This window comes from Emys orbicularis, chromosome 1 (genome assembly GCF_028017835.1).
Source record: "Emys orbicularis isolate rEmyOrb1 chromosome 1, rEmyOrb1.hap1, whole genome shotgun sequence".
Taxonomy (NCBI): Eukaryota; Metazoa; Chordata; order Testudines; family Emydidae; genus Emys; species Emys orbicularis.
In genome coordinates, this window is record NC_088683.1 from 266,831,719 (window position 1) to 266,845,839 (window position 14,121).

Genomic DNA, 14,121 nt, shown 5'->3' on the forward strand with positions numbered 1-14,121 from the left:
CGCCTGTGAGACTGTAGCCTACAGCAACTGCAGCTTCATGTGGCCCAGAGGTACAGGCAGGGTGAGGGGGAACTCATAGGGCTATTTGGGCCCTTCCTACATAATTGCCTATAAGACAAAAATACCGGCTTTTTAATCGTGTTGGTAAACTCCACCAATATTCTGCTTTATGTGTTAAAAAAAAAATCCAAGTGTTGGGCAAAGAAGCTGCTTGCTTTGTTTGTTAGTCAGGAGATGCACTTGGGATGGAGTGTAAATTCTGCCCTACTTGTGGGGCCCCTCGTGTGGGCACTTCACCTAGTTTGCACAAAATGGAGCAGATGGCTACTGCTGTTCTCACAGAGTAGAACTATCAGCTTGTCTAAGAGGCAGCTCCAGGAGACTGCCGAGCCAAATATTTAATGCTCTATATCTGGGCTGCCAGTGGCTGGAGAGGGAAATATTCCATTTTTCATTCTAGTCAGTGGAGGGACATATCAGTTTAGGATGACATACTCCCAATGTTTCACAGTGAATCTCCTACTGATGCTAAAGGGGTATGTGCAAAAGGATCATGGGTATACTATGGCCTTTGCATAGTAACTATACTTTTAGTTATTGTTTAGTATTTGTTCAGTGCCAATTGTTGCATTCAGAGGTCCTTAGTGAGAAAATATTCTCAATGAGAAAATATTGACTAATGCAATTTCACTGCCCTTTGTTTCTCTGCCTTCTAAATCCTCCCTTCTCTGTTTATTTCCCTTTTCATTCCCTGCCCTTCAGCAACGTCCAATTCTGATCTATCCCTACAGTGATCAGAAATGAAATAGATAATGTTGACATTGAAGTGTCCTCGTTGCTGAATCAATTCTAAAGCCCAATAAGATTAATGGAAGGAAAGGAAATTTTCATCTTTCTGAGTAGCTGTTTCAGGCTGTTTGCACACTCAGGCATACACCTTCACTGTCTATCGCCACATTACCTGTCATATCTCATTCAGTTTTGCAATGTTGACTCCTGACAGATCAGCCTGCAATGCCAGTGTCCATTGCCCACTTTCATTTACATTTTCAGACAAGCACCTTCATGCTGTCTGCCCTGCTGCTCCTCATGCTTAGCTGGAGCTCCCTGTAAACACTTGCATTGTCACTTCATTCATTTCCTTCAAATCTCTTCTCTACCATTGCTACACAAAACTTGACAAGAGTTAGGCTGCTGGTGTGCTGAGACTACTGCCTATAATGCTGACCAGTGTTGTCTCATTGTCTCCTTGTACTCCCCCATCTGTCTGTATCCATCTGTTGTCTCTTGTCTTCTACTTAAATTGTAGGCTTTTTGGAGCAGGGACCATCTTTTTGTTCTGTGTTTGTAAAGCACCTAGCACAATGAGGTCCTGGGCCATGACTGAGGTCCTAGATGCTACAGGAATACAAATAAATAATAATGATAACCACTGTATTGGTTATATTCAGTTAATAATTGGAAGGATTTCTTTGCAATCAGTAGGGTTAGAAACTTACTTTTTAAATGAAAGTTTGGGGTCTTTACAATCTGAATATCATGCAGGCCACATAAATATATCAGATGGGCCAGATCCATCACATGGGCTTTTTTTGATACCTCTGCTTTGTTTCAGTTTGAGGCAAGGCCCTATAAAATTCAGATTGTAGCATGAAATATGTGAGTTTGATTTGCAACCTCTGGTTGCTACAGACCCTAGCAGTGGTCTGTTTTGATCTGGCACAGCTTCTGGAGATTGCAGGTACTAACTTGTAATGCTTTGTATTGAGCTAAGTGGTATTCATTCTAATCCATCATGATGTGAATGCTGGGACCTGAACGCTTTGTGCCCTGTACCTCCACAGTAGTCTCAAGCTAAACTGTAAAGCTTGGTGGGTCACTTTTGATCTTCTGCCTATACTCTGGTGCACCCCTGCCTTAGCAAGGGTGTGTATCTAGTGTTTTGGGGATAAAGTTGTCTAAAAACATGAATTAATAATAATAATATAATATAATAATACATCAGTTCATCAAGAGATGCAAGTATCATGATCTTGAGAGGTAGGAAACAGATCTGTTGCTCTCTTTTATTTTGAGGTAGATTTTTGAATTTTAGAATAATTTGAAATAATGAGCATCTGAGAAGTAATCATTTTTGAAAATTATTTGGGTTCTTTTTGTGATGTTTAGGAGTTCAGACAGTAAAAAACATGGGATTTTTGTGGGGTGTGTAGGAAGCAAATAGAGGTGTTATGTTTACAAAGCAAACTAAATTACCTTTACAGTTTTACTAACATAATACAGGGATTTGAATCTGCTGTAGGTTCTGAATATAAAACCCAGTTTTGGGGGAGAGAGCAAGTTCAGCCTCAGATACATTTTATACATTAAATCCCCCGGCTGCATTTTTAATGAAAATGTAGCACCATTCACTTGTAGTCTATTTTTCTTTTCTTTTTTCAGTATTTCCTACATTAGATGAAGTGTCTGGATTCTGCTGATGGCGTTGTCTAGAAGGAAGTGTTCCCTTGTCTGTGATTGACAATTTTGTTAAGTCCAGATCCTCAAAAGTATATAGGTACCTAACTTCTATTGAAATCGATGCAAGTTAGGAGAAAATACTTTTTGAGAATTTGGGCCTGGGATTCAGTGTGCTGGACTTTTATTTTTGTTTCTTTCTTCTATTTCTTTCCACCTCCGCTTTTATATTTTTCTTCTTTAGAAATTCCTCCAAGTCCTTACAAACAAGTATGGACCTTCACTTCCTAGGTTATGAGTCCAATTTGTTGTCTTCCCAAATATTGAGTGGTAGAGCGCAAAGGTAATAGGATAAAAAGGGTTATGACTGCAACCTTTGGTACCAGTAGAACCCCAGCGTTACAAACACCTGGGGAATGGAGGTGGTTCGTAACTCTGAAATGTTTGTAACTCTGAACAAAATGTTATGGTTGTTCTTTCAAACGTTTACAACTGAACATTGACTTAATACAGCTTTGAAATTCCACTATGCAGAAGAAAAATGCTGCTTTCCCTTAATTTTTTTATTAGTTTACAATTAACACAGTACAGTATTGTATTTGCCTTTATTTATTTATTTATTTTTTGGTCTTGTCTCTGCTGCTGCTTAATTGCTTACTTCTGGTTCCAAACGAGGTGGGTGGTTGACTGATCAGTTCGTAACTCTGATGTTCGTAACTCTGAGGTTCTACTGTAGTATTTTTCCTGTAATCATAAGAATGTGTTTTAAATGCCACATTTATTTACAAACAAACAAACAAAAAACACCACCACCACCACCAACACGCACCTCAGAAGCTTAAAAGGTTCCTGATTTTTCTTTCAAAATTTTGATTTTTAAGGATGTAGGTGTTAGTTGCTTTGGAAATCTACAAGTGCACTAATGGCTGGAAAGGGGTGTGGAGGAGGAGAATGATTTCTTTTAAGAATCATTAATATATATATAAAAATATAATAATTATAAAGAAAATAATCACTATTTATTTTATTTTTAAAATGTATTGCAATTTAAATAACAAAAAGATGTGTATACAAGGCTCTAGATGCCTTAACACATAATTAGTAGTACAACAAAACCCTAGCAGCATTAAAATAATAATTCAAACAGGCACTGTGCCAGCCAGAAAGCCGCCTACGAAAATGCTCCTTTCCTCCGCTCTGTCGTTCTGGTAAGCAGAGCCGTAGTCCTCTCCAGAAGCCCCCTCAAACAGATGTATTTTGCAACGTGCCCACAAGGTCACCAAATTTGATCTGTTTTGGATAAAGGAGGGGGATAAGCTCCAGCATTCTGGACTGTCATAGACAATGCTTTGCCATCCACCTTCTCCTCTAATGAGTGGGATCCAGCCTGGATGCCTCTACTGATTGCAGCTGTGATATTACAGCATAGCAATCCCTCAGGTATGCAGGTCCCAGGCCATTGGCTTTATAGGTCATACCCAACACCTTAAATTCCATCCAGAGTGCAATAGACAGCTGGGGCAGATCCCAGAGTACTGGTGTCACATGCTCCATAGAATATCAGGGTTGGAAAGGACCTCAGGAGATCATTTAGTCCAACCCCCTGCTTAAAGCAGGACCAATCCCTAGTTAAGTCATCCAACAGATTTTTGTCCCATATCCCTAAATGGCCCCCTCAAGGATTGAGCTCCCAACCCTGGGTTTAGCAGGCCAATGCTCAAACCACTGAGCTATCCCCCCAAGCTCAAGAGGCTCAATAAGCAAGTCACTATGTTCTGTACCAGCTTCAGTCGCTGAGTGATTTTAAGGTGTAGCCCCACAGAGAGCATATTGCAATAGTTTAATCTTGATGTAAGAAAGGCATGGATGATGATGGCAGGGTCTGCATCCGAAAGGAAAGTTTGCAACAATGTAGCGAATAAATATATAAATATATTTGTAACATATGGCAAGGACACACACTCACACACAGTGGTGCACATGTCAGCATTTACCAACAGTTACCACTTAGTGGTATCTCTTAGAGTACCTAAATTTTCCCTGTGTATGTAGATAGGTATTTGTGGAATTTTTGGTCAAAGGGCGATTGAAGACCAATGGCAAGATAAAGTGCTTTTGACTGCAAGATTTGGAAAGCTGCGAATTGACTCATGTTAGGGAGTTATGATCAAGACCAGTGGTTTTCAAACTTTTGTACTGGTGACCCCTTTCACACAGCAAGCCTCTGAGTGCGACCCCCCTTATAAATAAAATACACTTTTTTTATATTTAACATTATTATAAATGCTGGAGGTGAAGTGGGGTTTGGGATGGAGGCTGACAGCTTGCGACCCCCCATGTAATAACTTCATGACCCCCTGAGGGGTCACGACCCTTCATTTTAAGAACCACTGATCAAGACTCTAGATCCCATTTCTAATGGAAATATGATACATTCAGTGGAAAACAAAAACATACAAAAGCAATTGTGTTTAAAATCAACATGCTGATTTCATAACAATGACACAACACTGTGGGTTTGGTGCTCCAATATCATATACCTTCAATGTTTGAGGGCATCTAGTGAAAGGAATTGAGACAGGAGGTTATAAAGTACTGGTAATGGGTTGTGTATGGTATTTACAATGGGTCAGCCTATAGAAAGTTTATGTTCAGTTGTCTGCTGGATATGTCTGTGCCATCCTGTTATGGAGGAGGTATGTTTAGGAGATGAATAATCTATGAGTACAGTCCTAAGCCATTGACAAGACAAGACATAGGAAACATTCAAGGACCAAAGTCTGGTCACCGGTCTATTTACAGAGTAAAGGTTTAAACAGTATGTGACGGGTTCGGTCACAGAGACCCCCTTGGGGGTCTGTCACCTGATGTGCTGGAATTACCTCTGAGCCCGTTTTCCACTGCCAGCTTGGGACTCCAGAACCCTGCCTTGTTGAGCCAGACACGCTAGCCTGCTGCAACAGAGACCCAGGTCTGGTCCACGCCCCCAAAGCTGCAGACTTTAACCAAAAACTGCTCAGCAAGTCACCTATCTCCAGCACCCAGACACCCAGCTCCCAGTGGGATCCAAACCCCAAATAAATCTGTTTTACTCTGTATAAAGCGTATACAGGGTAAACTCATGAATTGTCCACCCTCTATAACACTGATAGAGAGATATGCACAGCTGTTTGCTCCCCCAGGTATTAATCACATACTTTGGGTTAATTAATAAACAAAAGTGATTTTATTAAGTATAAAAAGTAGAATTTAAGTGGTTCCAAGTAATAACAGACAGAACAAAGTAAGTTACCAAGCAAAATAAAACAAAACATGCAAGTCTAAGCCTAATACATTTAAGAAATTGAATACAGGTAAATCTCACCCTCAGAGATGTTCCAATAAGCTTCTTTCGCAGACTAGACTGTTTCCTAGTCTGGGCCCAATCCTTTCCCTTGGTACAGTTCTTGTTAGTTCCAGCTCAGGTGGTAACTAGGGGTTTTCTCATGACTGCAGCCCCCTTTGTTCTGTTCCACCCCCTTTTATATCTTTGGCAGAAGGCGTGAATCTTTTGTCTCTTTGCGTCCCCACCCCGCCTTCTAAATGGAAAAGCACCAGGTTTAAGATGGATTCCAGTACCAGGTATTCTCACACTTCTTATCAAACTGTCTGTACTGGGCTATCTTGATTATCACTTCAAAAGTTTTTTTTCTCTTACTTAATTGGCCTCTCAGAGTTGGTAAGACAACTCCCACCTGTTCATGCTCTCTGTATGTGTGTATATATATCTCCTCAATATATGTTCCATTCTATATGCATCCGAAGAAGTGGGCTGTAGCCCACAAAAGCTTATGCTCTAATAAATTTGTTAGTCTCTAAGGTGCCACAAGTACTCCTGTTCTTAGTACCAGGTGACATGGTCACAAGTCCTGTGAGACCCCAAGCGCCCATTCATTCTGGCCTGACTCACATGAACACAGGAAAGCTTACAAGTAAACAGAGCCATTTACAATCAATTGTCCTGGTTAATGGGAGCCATCAAGATTCTAAACCACCATTAATGGTCCACACTTTGCATAGTTACAATAGGACTTCAGAGTAATACTTCATATTTCTAGCTTCAGATACAAGAATGATACATTCATACAAATAGGATGAACACACTCAGTAGATTATAAGCTTTGTAATGATACCTTACAAGAGACCTTTTGCATAAAGCATATTCCAGTTACATTATATTCACACTTATAAACATATTTCTATAAAACATATGGAGTGCAACGTCACACAGTACTTTGGAGAATTATTTTATTATAGCAGAGGAATTCCTCCCCAAATCTGAGAAGGGTGGTGTTGATTCTTGCTATTTGGCCTACGAGTCCTGAAGCCCTGCTAGAAGATACAAGACATCACCAACTATTCTTTGCAGCTGGTAGCCAAACGATCTGCAAAGTATTCATCTAATTGTGATTTTAGGAGCTTTGGTTGTGGTATTTCCTTTATTGTGAAAGAGGAGGGAAAAGCAAACTTTGTCTTGTTGGGAGAGGGGACCCTGTCTGGCTTCAGTACAAAACCGAATACTTAACAATATGAACACTTAACATACTTAACAACATGCTGTGTTGAAAAATAAGGAAGAAAAGATAAGGGGTTTTTTAGACTTTGCTTCAGATGAAAAAAACAGGGTAGTCGTATTCCATGGAGGTTTTTAAAAAAACTAACAACACGTTTTCTTCAAAACTAGCTGTCACCTGGTTTCATCAGCCACAGTGGTATATTTCTCTCATCTGTAACTCATGGTATGCCCTCTTCCCCTTTACATAGTTAACAGAACATGTAGAACTAGCATAAATAATCTTTACAGTTATTGGTATTATTGACAGTGTGAGGTGAAGTGCTGTCTTCTGTTGAAGATTTTCCTCCTACAGCAGATTAGGGTTTTTTTTTAAGGAGAGTAAATTTTATAGAACTTGGGCTAAAATATCAAAATCATGATGGGTTTTTTTGGCCTGATTTTTAACTCTCAATATAAGTCAGACAGAATTAAAAATGAAACCAAAAATAAATGTTCTATTTATCAATGATCACCTACACCTTCTTTCTCTATTAGTGTTCCATAGGAGCGCATTTATTTTTGTTACAGAGATTGCTGGAGCAGAATACTATATGTATTGCAAATTCACAACAAATGCTTTATGGGGCCTGGCTCTAACCATCTTTGTTCACATTGGCATGCAACTGGTAACTCCATTTCAGCAGACTTTGTAAATCTGGTATAATGGTGATGAATCAAGCCTATTGTCTTGAACTTTTTGTTCCAAGATGGTATCAGGATAATCTTTCTGTGATTTTAATTGTCTTTGATTGAACATATCTACTGGCTCAGGGAGAGTGAATGAACAAAAGGATGAGCTAACAGAGCTGATGGGCTCCTTGTCTAAGCAGCATTCTTTCATTTTGTGTCTTTGCTTCTAAAAATAAAATAACAAAGCAAAAGACATATTTAAAATTAAAAGCAAAGATGAAAGAGCACATTCCTACATAAGAAGCAGTAGCAGTCTGCATAACTGCTGTGAATTTTGATTGTTGGTGTTACTCTAAAGAGAAAAAACAAAGCAACATGAATGGACACAGCCAAAGGAAGCAATCTTTTCCTTATTAAACCCATTTTTTACTCCAGAATACACCCACATCCAATATTTGTACAGGCTTTGGAGACAGAAATATTCGCTTGGGTCTGGATTAAGTCTTCCATGCTAATTTCACTATGTGCCCAAAGAAAGCATCAGATTGTGTATGTTAGAATCTACCCTCCCTTGGCTGTGGTGTGGAACTATGCCAGAGAGAGCTGCAGAAGGATGATGCTTCAGGAGCCACAATTCCTGCTCTAGCATCCTGATGTGCAGCCGAGAGTGCAGGCTGCCCCAGTCTTTACCTGCTTTCAAACAAACAAACAAACAAACAAACAAACAAACAAACAAACAAACAAACAAACAAAAACCTTTCTCTGGTTCCACAAAAATAAATAAATAAAAACAGAAGAATTGTAAGAGCTCTGCCAGGACTTGCTAAAGGCCATTTCCAGATTATTGGTGTCTCTCCCAAGGACACTCAGGCTCATTCAAATTATGAAATAGGAGAACTTGTATTTTGTAAATTTTTTTTCCCTCTGGATTTTTGTATTCTCTGCTTTGTTGATTCGTGACCACAGTTTAAAAATAATATGCGTGATCTGTTTGGTCATGACATTTGGCCACCACTTGGTGAGCTTGATGAACTAAAACTATTGTTGACATCTACAGTTCATGACCTTTTATATGTTCAAATCAGTTTAGTAGGGAAAATAATCAGTGGACAACCAGACAGATAAAAATTTTGTTATAAAATACTGCCAATCTTTCTACTTATTCATACTATGTTGAATGAAGAAATCTGTTAAAGTTTTATTTTTAACTAGCTATAATTAATTTACCTTCTGCTTTAAAAGATACACAGCTTGTCCTTTAGCATTTATGAAATGATTTCAATAGTAGCTCCCTGGTTAATGCATTGTATTTCCTGAGTATTATCTCCTAATGACCTTATTCACTCTGGTCTGACAATCTATTATAATTATTTTCTTGACAGGTTAGCAAGATCAGTATCTCAGTCATTGCTGGGAAGGGTTAACATTATTAATAAAATCATAATTACAAATTTAGAATTTAAATAACAAGTTACTAAAGGCCACATTAGCGAGATATATTTTCATAATGTGGATTTTTCTTCTGCGGAAGGATTGGAAAATTTTTGCAGCTTCTGCTGATAACTCCATTACACTCAATGGGAGTTTTGCATTAACAAGCACTGTAGACTCAAGCCCTTTGATAGTATATCCTCTCACTGTACAGGCATTTCTAAAGATACTATGACACCCTTTCAATTACATTTCTCATTGCTGTGCTACATGTACGCACCATGAGATGCTGCAATGCCACATGACATCAAAACCTGTCAAGACAGTCTCTAGCTTTGGGGAATTCCCCATTGTATTTTAAACATAGTGAGCTGGGAAATAATTATGAAAAGGCAGGATCAGGAAGGATGCAAAGCAAGCATGAACAAGATGGCATGTAAGGAGAGGAAGGAAAAGAAGAATAAGGGGTAGGAAGGAAATGGAAGTGAGAAAGGGAGAGAGGAAGCTTAAGGGAATGTAAAACTACCACCTCATGTAGACATATAGTGGTCTTTACTACAAAAATAAACTTAAAGTGTTTAAGGTTATAATATTTTTAGTGATAGGTTCTGTCAGCCTCCCCCATGCCAATGCTACCCATTCAACATGAATAAGGCTGGCAGAAGCTAGCCCTTCGTGTTTGTTTTTATATTACCCTTGTTTGATAAACAATATTTGGATGTGGAGTAATGAACTGGTTGTTGATGCGGCTGTATGGTCCCACATGTGCAGATATTTACATGGACTTGGAACTCACCTCAGCTTGCCAATCAAATCTAGCAAGTATTTATACTGTGCTCATTACCATGCTATATGGTGCCTGCTAGCCAGAATGTATGTTGGAACATAGGATCATTCTGTACAAACCGCATGTCATGGTTCAGGCACTGGATTGCACCGTCCAGCTTCTGGGGATATCCAAGAGGGATTGTGTTTTAGGAAGGCACAGTTCCTTCCCTGAGCTCCCGGTTGTTCAGGTTATACTCTCCCTTGGGATGGCACAGCTAGCACCTCTCTTTATATTCATCGAGGCCTGTGGGGGTAGGGTATGTGGAAAATTAAGGGCTATGGTCCAGCCCCTTTTCCCCACTTCCCAACCCACTGAAGGCGTTTCACATCCCTGAGGTGTTCAAAGGAGCCAGTCTCTGTGCTCTTCTAAGTGGGGGGCTTCTGCTTGTCCCTAACCTTGCACAAGGGGGAGATCCCTCCCCAGTGCCTACATCTGTCCATACACATGGACAGGAATGAACTGAGTGACTGGCTGACAGGTGAGTAGAAAATTGTATATACAAAAAGAAAGATTAAACAAATACCAATTATAGAAGAACAATAGTAATAAGGCTTTTTTTATCAGCCCAATAAGGAATGGGAACATCTGTCTCAGCCAATTAACTCCCCCTGCTAGCCTGTTACTCATAGGGCTTGATCCTGCTGCTCCAGTGAAGTCAATGGGAGCGTCAGCATTAACTTCAATAGGAGTCAGATCAACCCCATCAGACTTTGGTTTAAGCCTATGCATGGAACAATATTCTTCCTTGCATATGGGAGCAAAACTAGTACCGTAATTGTCTATTTGCCCTGCTAGGATTTTTTAAATTATTATAGTTGCCTATTTCTGTGTAAAACCATCTGAGGTGATTCACTTTCAGTGTTTTATACAATAGCAGACTGGCCTAGTGACAAGTGTTTTCTGTTTAACAAAGCTGTTCAAACAGGGTTTTTTGAACAGGTTGTTTAATAAATTTGTTTCTTTTCTTTCCAAGGGGGCTTCACTGTTATAGATAACCAAAGTTAACTTCAGGATGCTCAAACGGAAACAAAGCTCACGTGTGGAAGCTCAGCCTGTTACAGACTTTGGCCCTGATGAATCTTTGTCAGACAATGCAGATATCCTGTGGATTAACAAACCAGTAAGTTTATTTCTTACTAATTACCAATTACAAGTTAAATATTACATTTTACAGTTAAAATAATCACTTCCATTAAACTTAAGAAAGATCCTGAAACAAGTAAATATTAGTCAGAAGTAGTGAAATGGTTACAGTTGAGTCAATCAGGTAACATTTCCAATTTTTATTCAATAATTTTTCCATCAGTTGTTGGAGAGTGTTGAGGATGGTGAAACAATAATTGTCAAGTAATTTATTCGTGGATTTCCCCCCCCACACACACACTTTTCAGCTAGCTTCGATTGCCAGCACTGCTTGATTTAAATTGCAAGCCAAATTTATAAAATGAGGTCACAAAGACAATCTTGAGAGAGGAGAGTCTTTTACTGTTGAGGAGGATGGTTAATATTTGGAAAGTGTTGATCTCTCAGATCCTGGTTCACCTTCTTTGTTGATGTAAGAATGCTGTTTAGGTCAGTCATTTTAATCCACTTCAAAAACTGTCCCCATATCCTTGGGAAGATAAATAATCTGAAATAAATTAATATATAACATTGGTGCATTGGTGTTCCTTTTATGTTAGACAACTGTCATCTCGTTTGCAGTATGGATGCTAGAGCTTTTCAGCTGTGCTTCAGTGTTTTAGCACTGAAATCATTCACAAGAGAACACTCATTCATTAATTACTCATACTAATTTTAATAGAATATCACCATTGGCTGTTGTAACAAAATCAAAGATTAATTACAGAAACATAAAATGTAATATTATTGACATACATTCCTCAATACACAGAGGTTGAAACAGTGCTTAGTCCATTAGATTACGTGACCCCCTAATGAGCAAAATCACTTATTGTAAGTTGTTTTTAAAAATAGAATCTGAAAAGCCTGTGTTTATTTTTTGGGGGGGAGGGGGAGATCATAAAAATCTGGACCATAACATTTGAAAAAACTTGTATGAAATGATGTCAAGATGAGTTATAGACATCATATACGTACTCTATTTTGTAAGATCAAAACTAAGTTGTAACCCTTCATTTTTCAGTGGGTTCATTCTTTGCTACGCATCTGCGCCATCATCAGTGTCATTTCTGTTTGTATGAACACCCCAAAGACCTTTGAGCATTATCCACCTCTTCAATATTTGACATTTGCTCTAGATACTTTATTGATGTTTCTCTACACTGCAGAGATGATAGCAAAAATGCATATCCGTGGGATAGTCAAGGTGAGCTTTTTAATAACATTTTTATCATTTACACAGAGAAATGTATTTGAATCTGTTCTACTGAAGTTTTAACTATTTAAAAAACTTTTCCACTTCAGTTCTTTTCTAGATGGAAGTTTTATTTAATCTTCAAAAATGGTATTATAATGCTGATACACTTATTCAATATTTCCTATTAACAAGTAGCAAGTTTCACTGGATGATCTGAGCAATCATTTTCAGTTCCAAGAATGCAAGAAGAAAATATTATTCTAAGGCCCACATATATGTCAATAGGAGTTTTATGAAAATATGTAGTGTCAAGTAAGTGTTTTATTTTATCTACATTAGGCAGTTGTTTGACTAAAATAAGATGAATATCTCACTTAGCTTACATAAAAATTGCAATGTAAGTGAGAGATGTTATGGTTCTCTGCTGATTTTTGTTTTCTTCTTATCAACACCTTGGTATACAAACCCTTTTACTATTGAGCAGTTTTGTTAATGATTCTGGGATAGTCTAATTGTACCTGCCTAGATAATTATTTAGGGTACTGGAAAACATAAATCTGCAGAGATCTCCATAAATGTATAGGATATTCATCCCTTCATGGTATCATTTCCCTGATTTTATTTCAGCCTTCTGTTTAAACACACAATTTCAGTTTAAATACAGAGAATGAAGCTGTCAAATCTGTAGATAATATGGGGTGAGGGAATCATTGTGGTGTCATATAGACTAAAAGTAAACAAAACAATAGTATATGGTTTTAAAAAATAAATAGTGTAGTTATGTCAGTATTGTATGGGCCTTGGGATTTGGTAATTGTAACATGGTGGTCTGTCCTTTTAAACTGGAAAGGGATCAGGTGATGCCTATTAAGGGTTGACAGAACTCACTTGGAAGGATTGCTGCAGGACAGAGGTTGGATCCTGTGACTGGCTCTGGAGCAGAGAGCAGCACAGAATGAAAGGTCTTTGTGGCCTGTGTTGGTCAAGGGACAGCACAGTTTTGAGTTACTATGGGCATTTTTTGTTTGAATTAATAATCCCTGCCCTGAGGTAAGGGCAAGGGCCTGAAAGAGATCTGGGTGTGGTGTTTAATCCTTCTTGGGCTGGGGAAACAGGCCAGCAGCCCTACAATAATGATAGAAATATTGAGCAGAGGTCATCTAGTCCACCGCCCTGTGCTGAGACAGGATCAGTTGTACCTAGACCATCCTTGACAGGTGTTTGTCCAACCTTTTCTTGAAAACCTCCAATAATGGCGATTCCACAATCTTCCTTGGAAGCCTACTCCGGTGCTTAAATGTCCTTATAGTTAGAAAGATTTTCCTAATATCTAATCTAAATCTCCCTTGCTGCAGACTTAAGCCTATTACTACTTGTCCTACCTTCAGTGGACATGGAGAACAATTGATCACAGTCCTCTTTAGAACAGTCCTTAATATATTTTGAAGTCTTTTATCAATTCCTCTATTAGTCTTCTTTTCTCAAGACTAAACCTGCCCATTTTTTAACCTTTCCTCATAGGTAAAGTTTTTAAACCTTTTATCATTATTGTTGCTCTCCTCTGGACTCTCTCCAATTTGTCCTCTGTTACCTCCCGTATCTTATGCATGATGCTCCTGTTAATGTATCCCAGAATTATACTAGTCTTTTTTGCAACTGCATCACATTGTTGACTCATTTAGTTTATGATCCACTATAACCACCAGATCTTTTTCAACAGTACTGCCACATAGGCAGTTATTCCCCATTTAGTATTTGTACATTTGATTTTTTTTTCTTCACAATCATAGTACATCACACCTATCTTTATTGAATTTCATCTTGTTGGATTCAGACCAATTCTCCAATCTGTTAAGGTCA

At 38.5% G+C, this 14,121-nt stretch overlaps 1 protein-coding gene across 2 annotated transcripts in view; it reads left to right on the forward strand.

Moving 5' to 3' along the window:
* Window positions 1–10,953: 10,953 nt before the first annotated feature.
* NALCN (sodium leak channel, non-selective) overlaps window positions 10,954–14,121 on the forward strand; it is a 369,797-nt gene continuing 366,629 nt past the window's right edge. For both annotated transcript variants that reach the window (XM_065410363.1, XM_065410371.1), the window contains exons 1-2: window positions 10,954–11,061; window positions 12,088–12,270. In XM_065410363.1, the coding sequence (XP_065266435.1) occupies window positions 10,954–11,061; window positions 12,088–12,270 (291 nt within the window). The remainder of the gene's footprint in view (window positions 11,062–12,087; window positions 12,271–14,121) is intronic.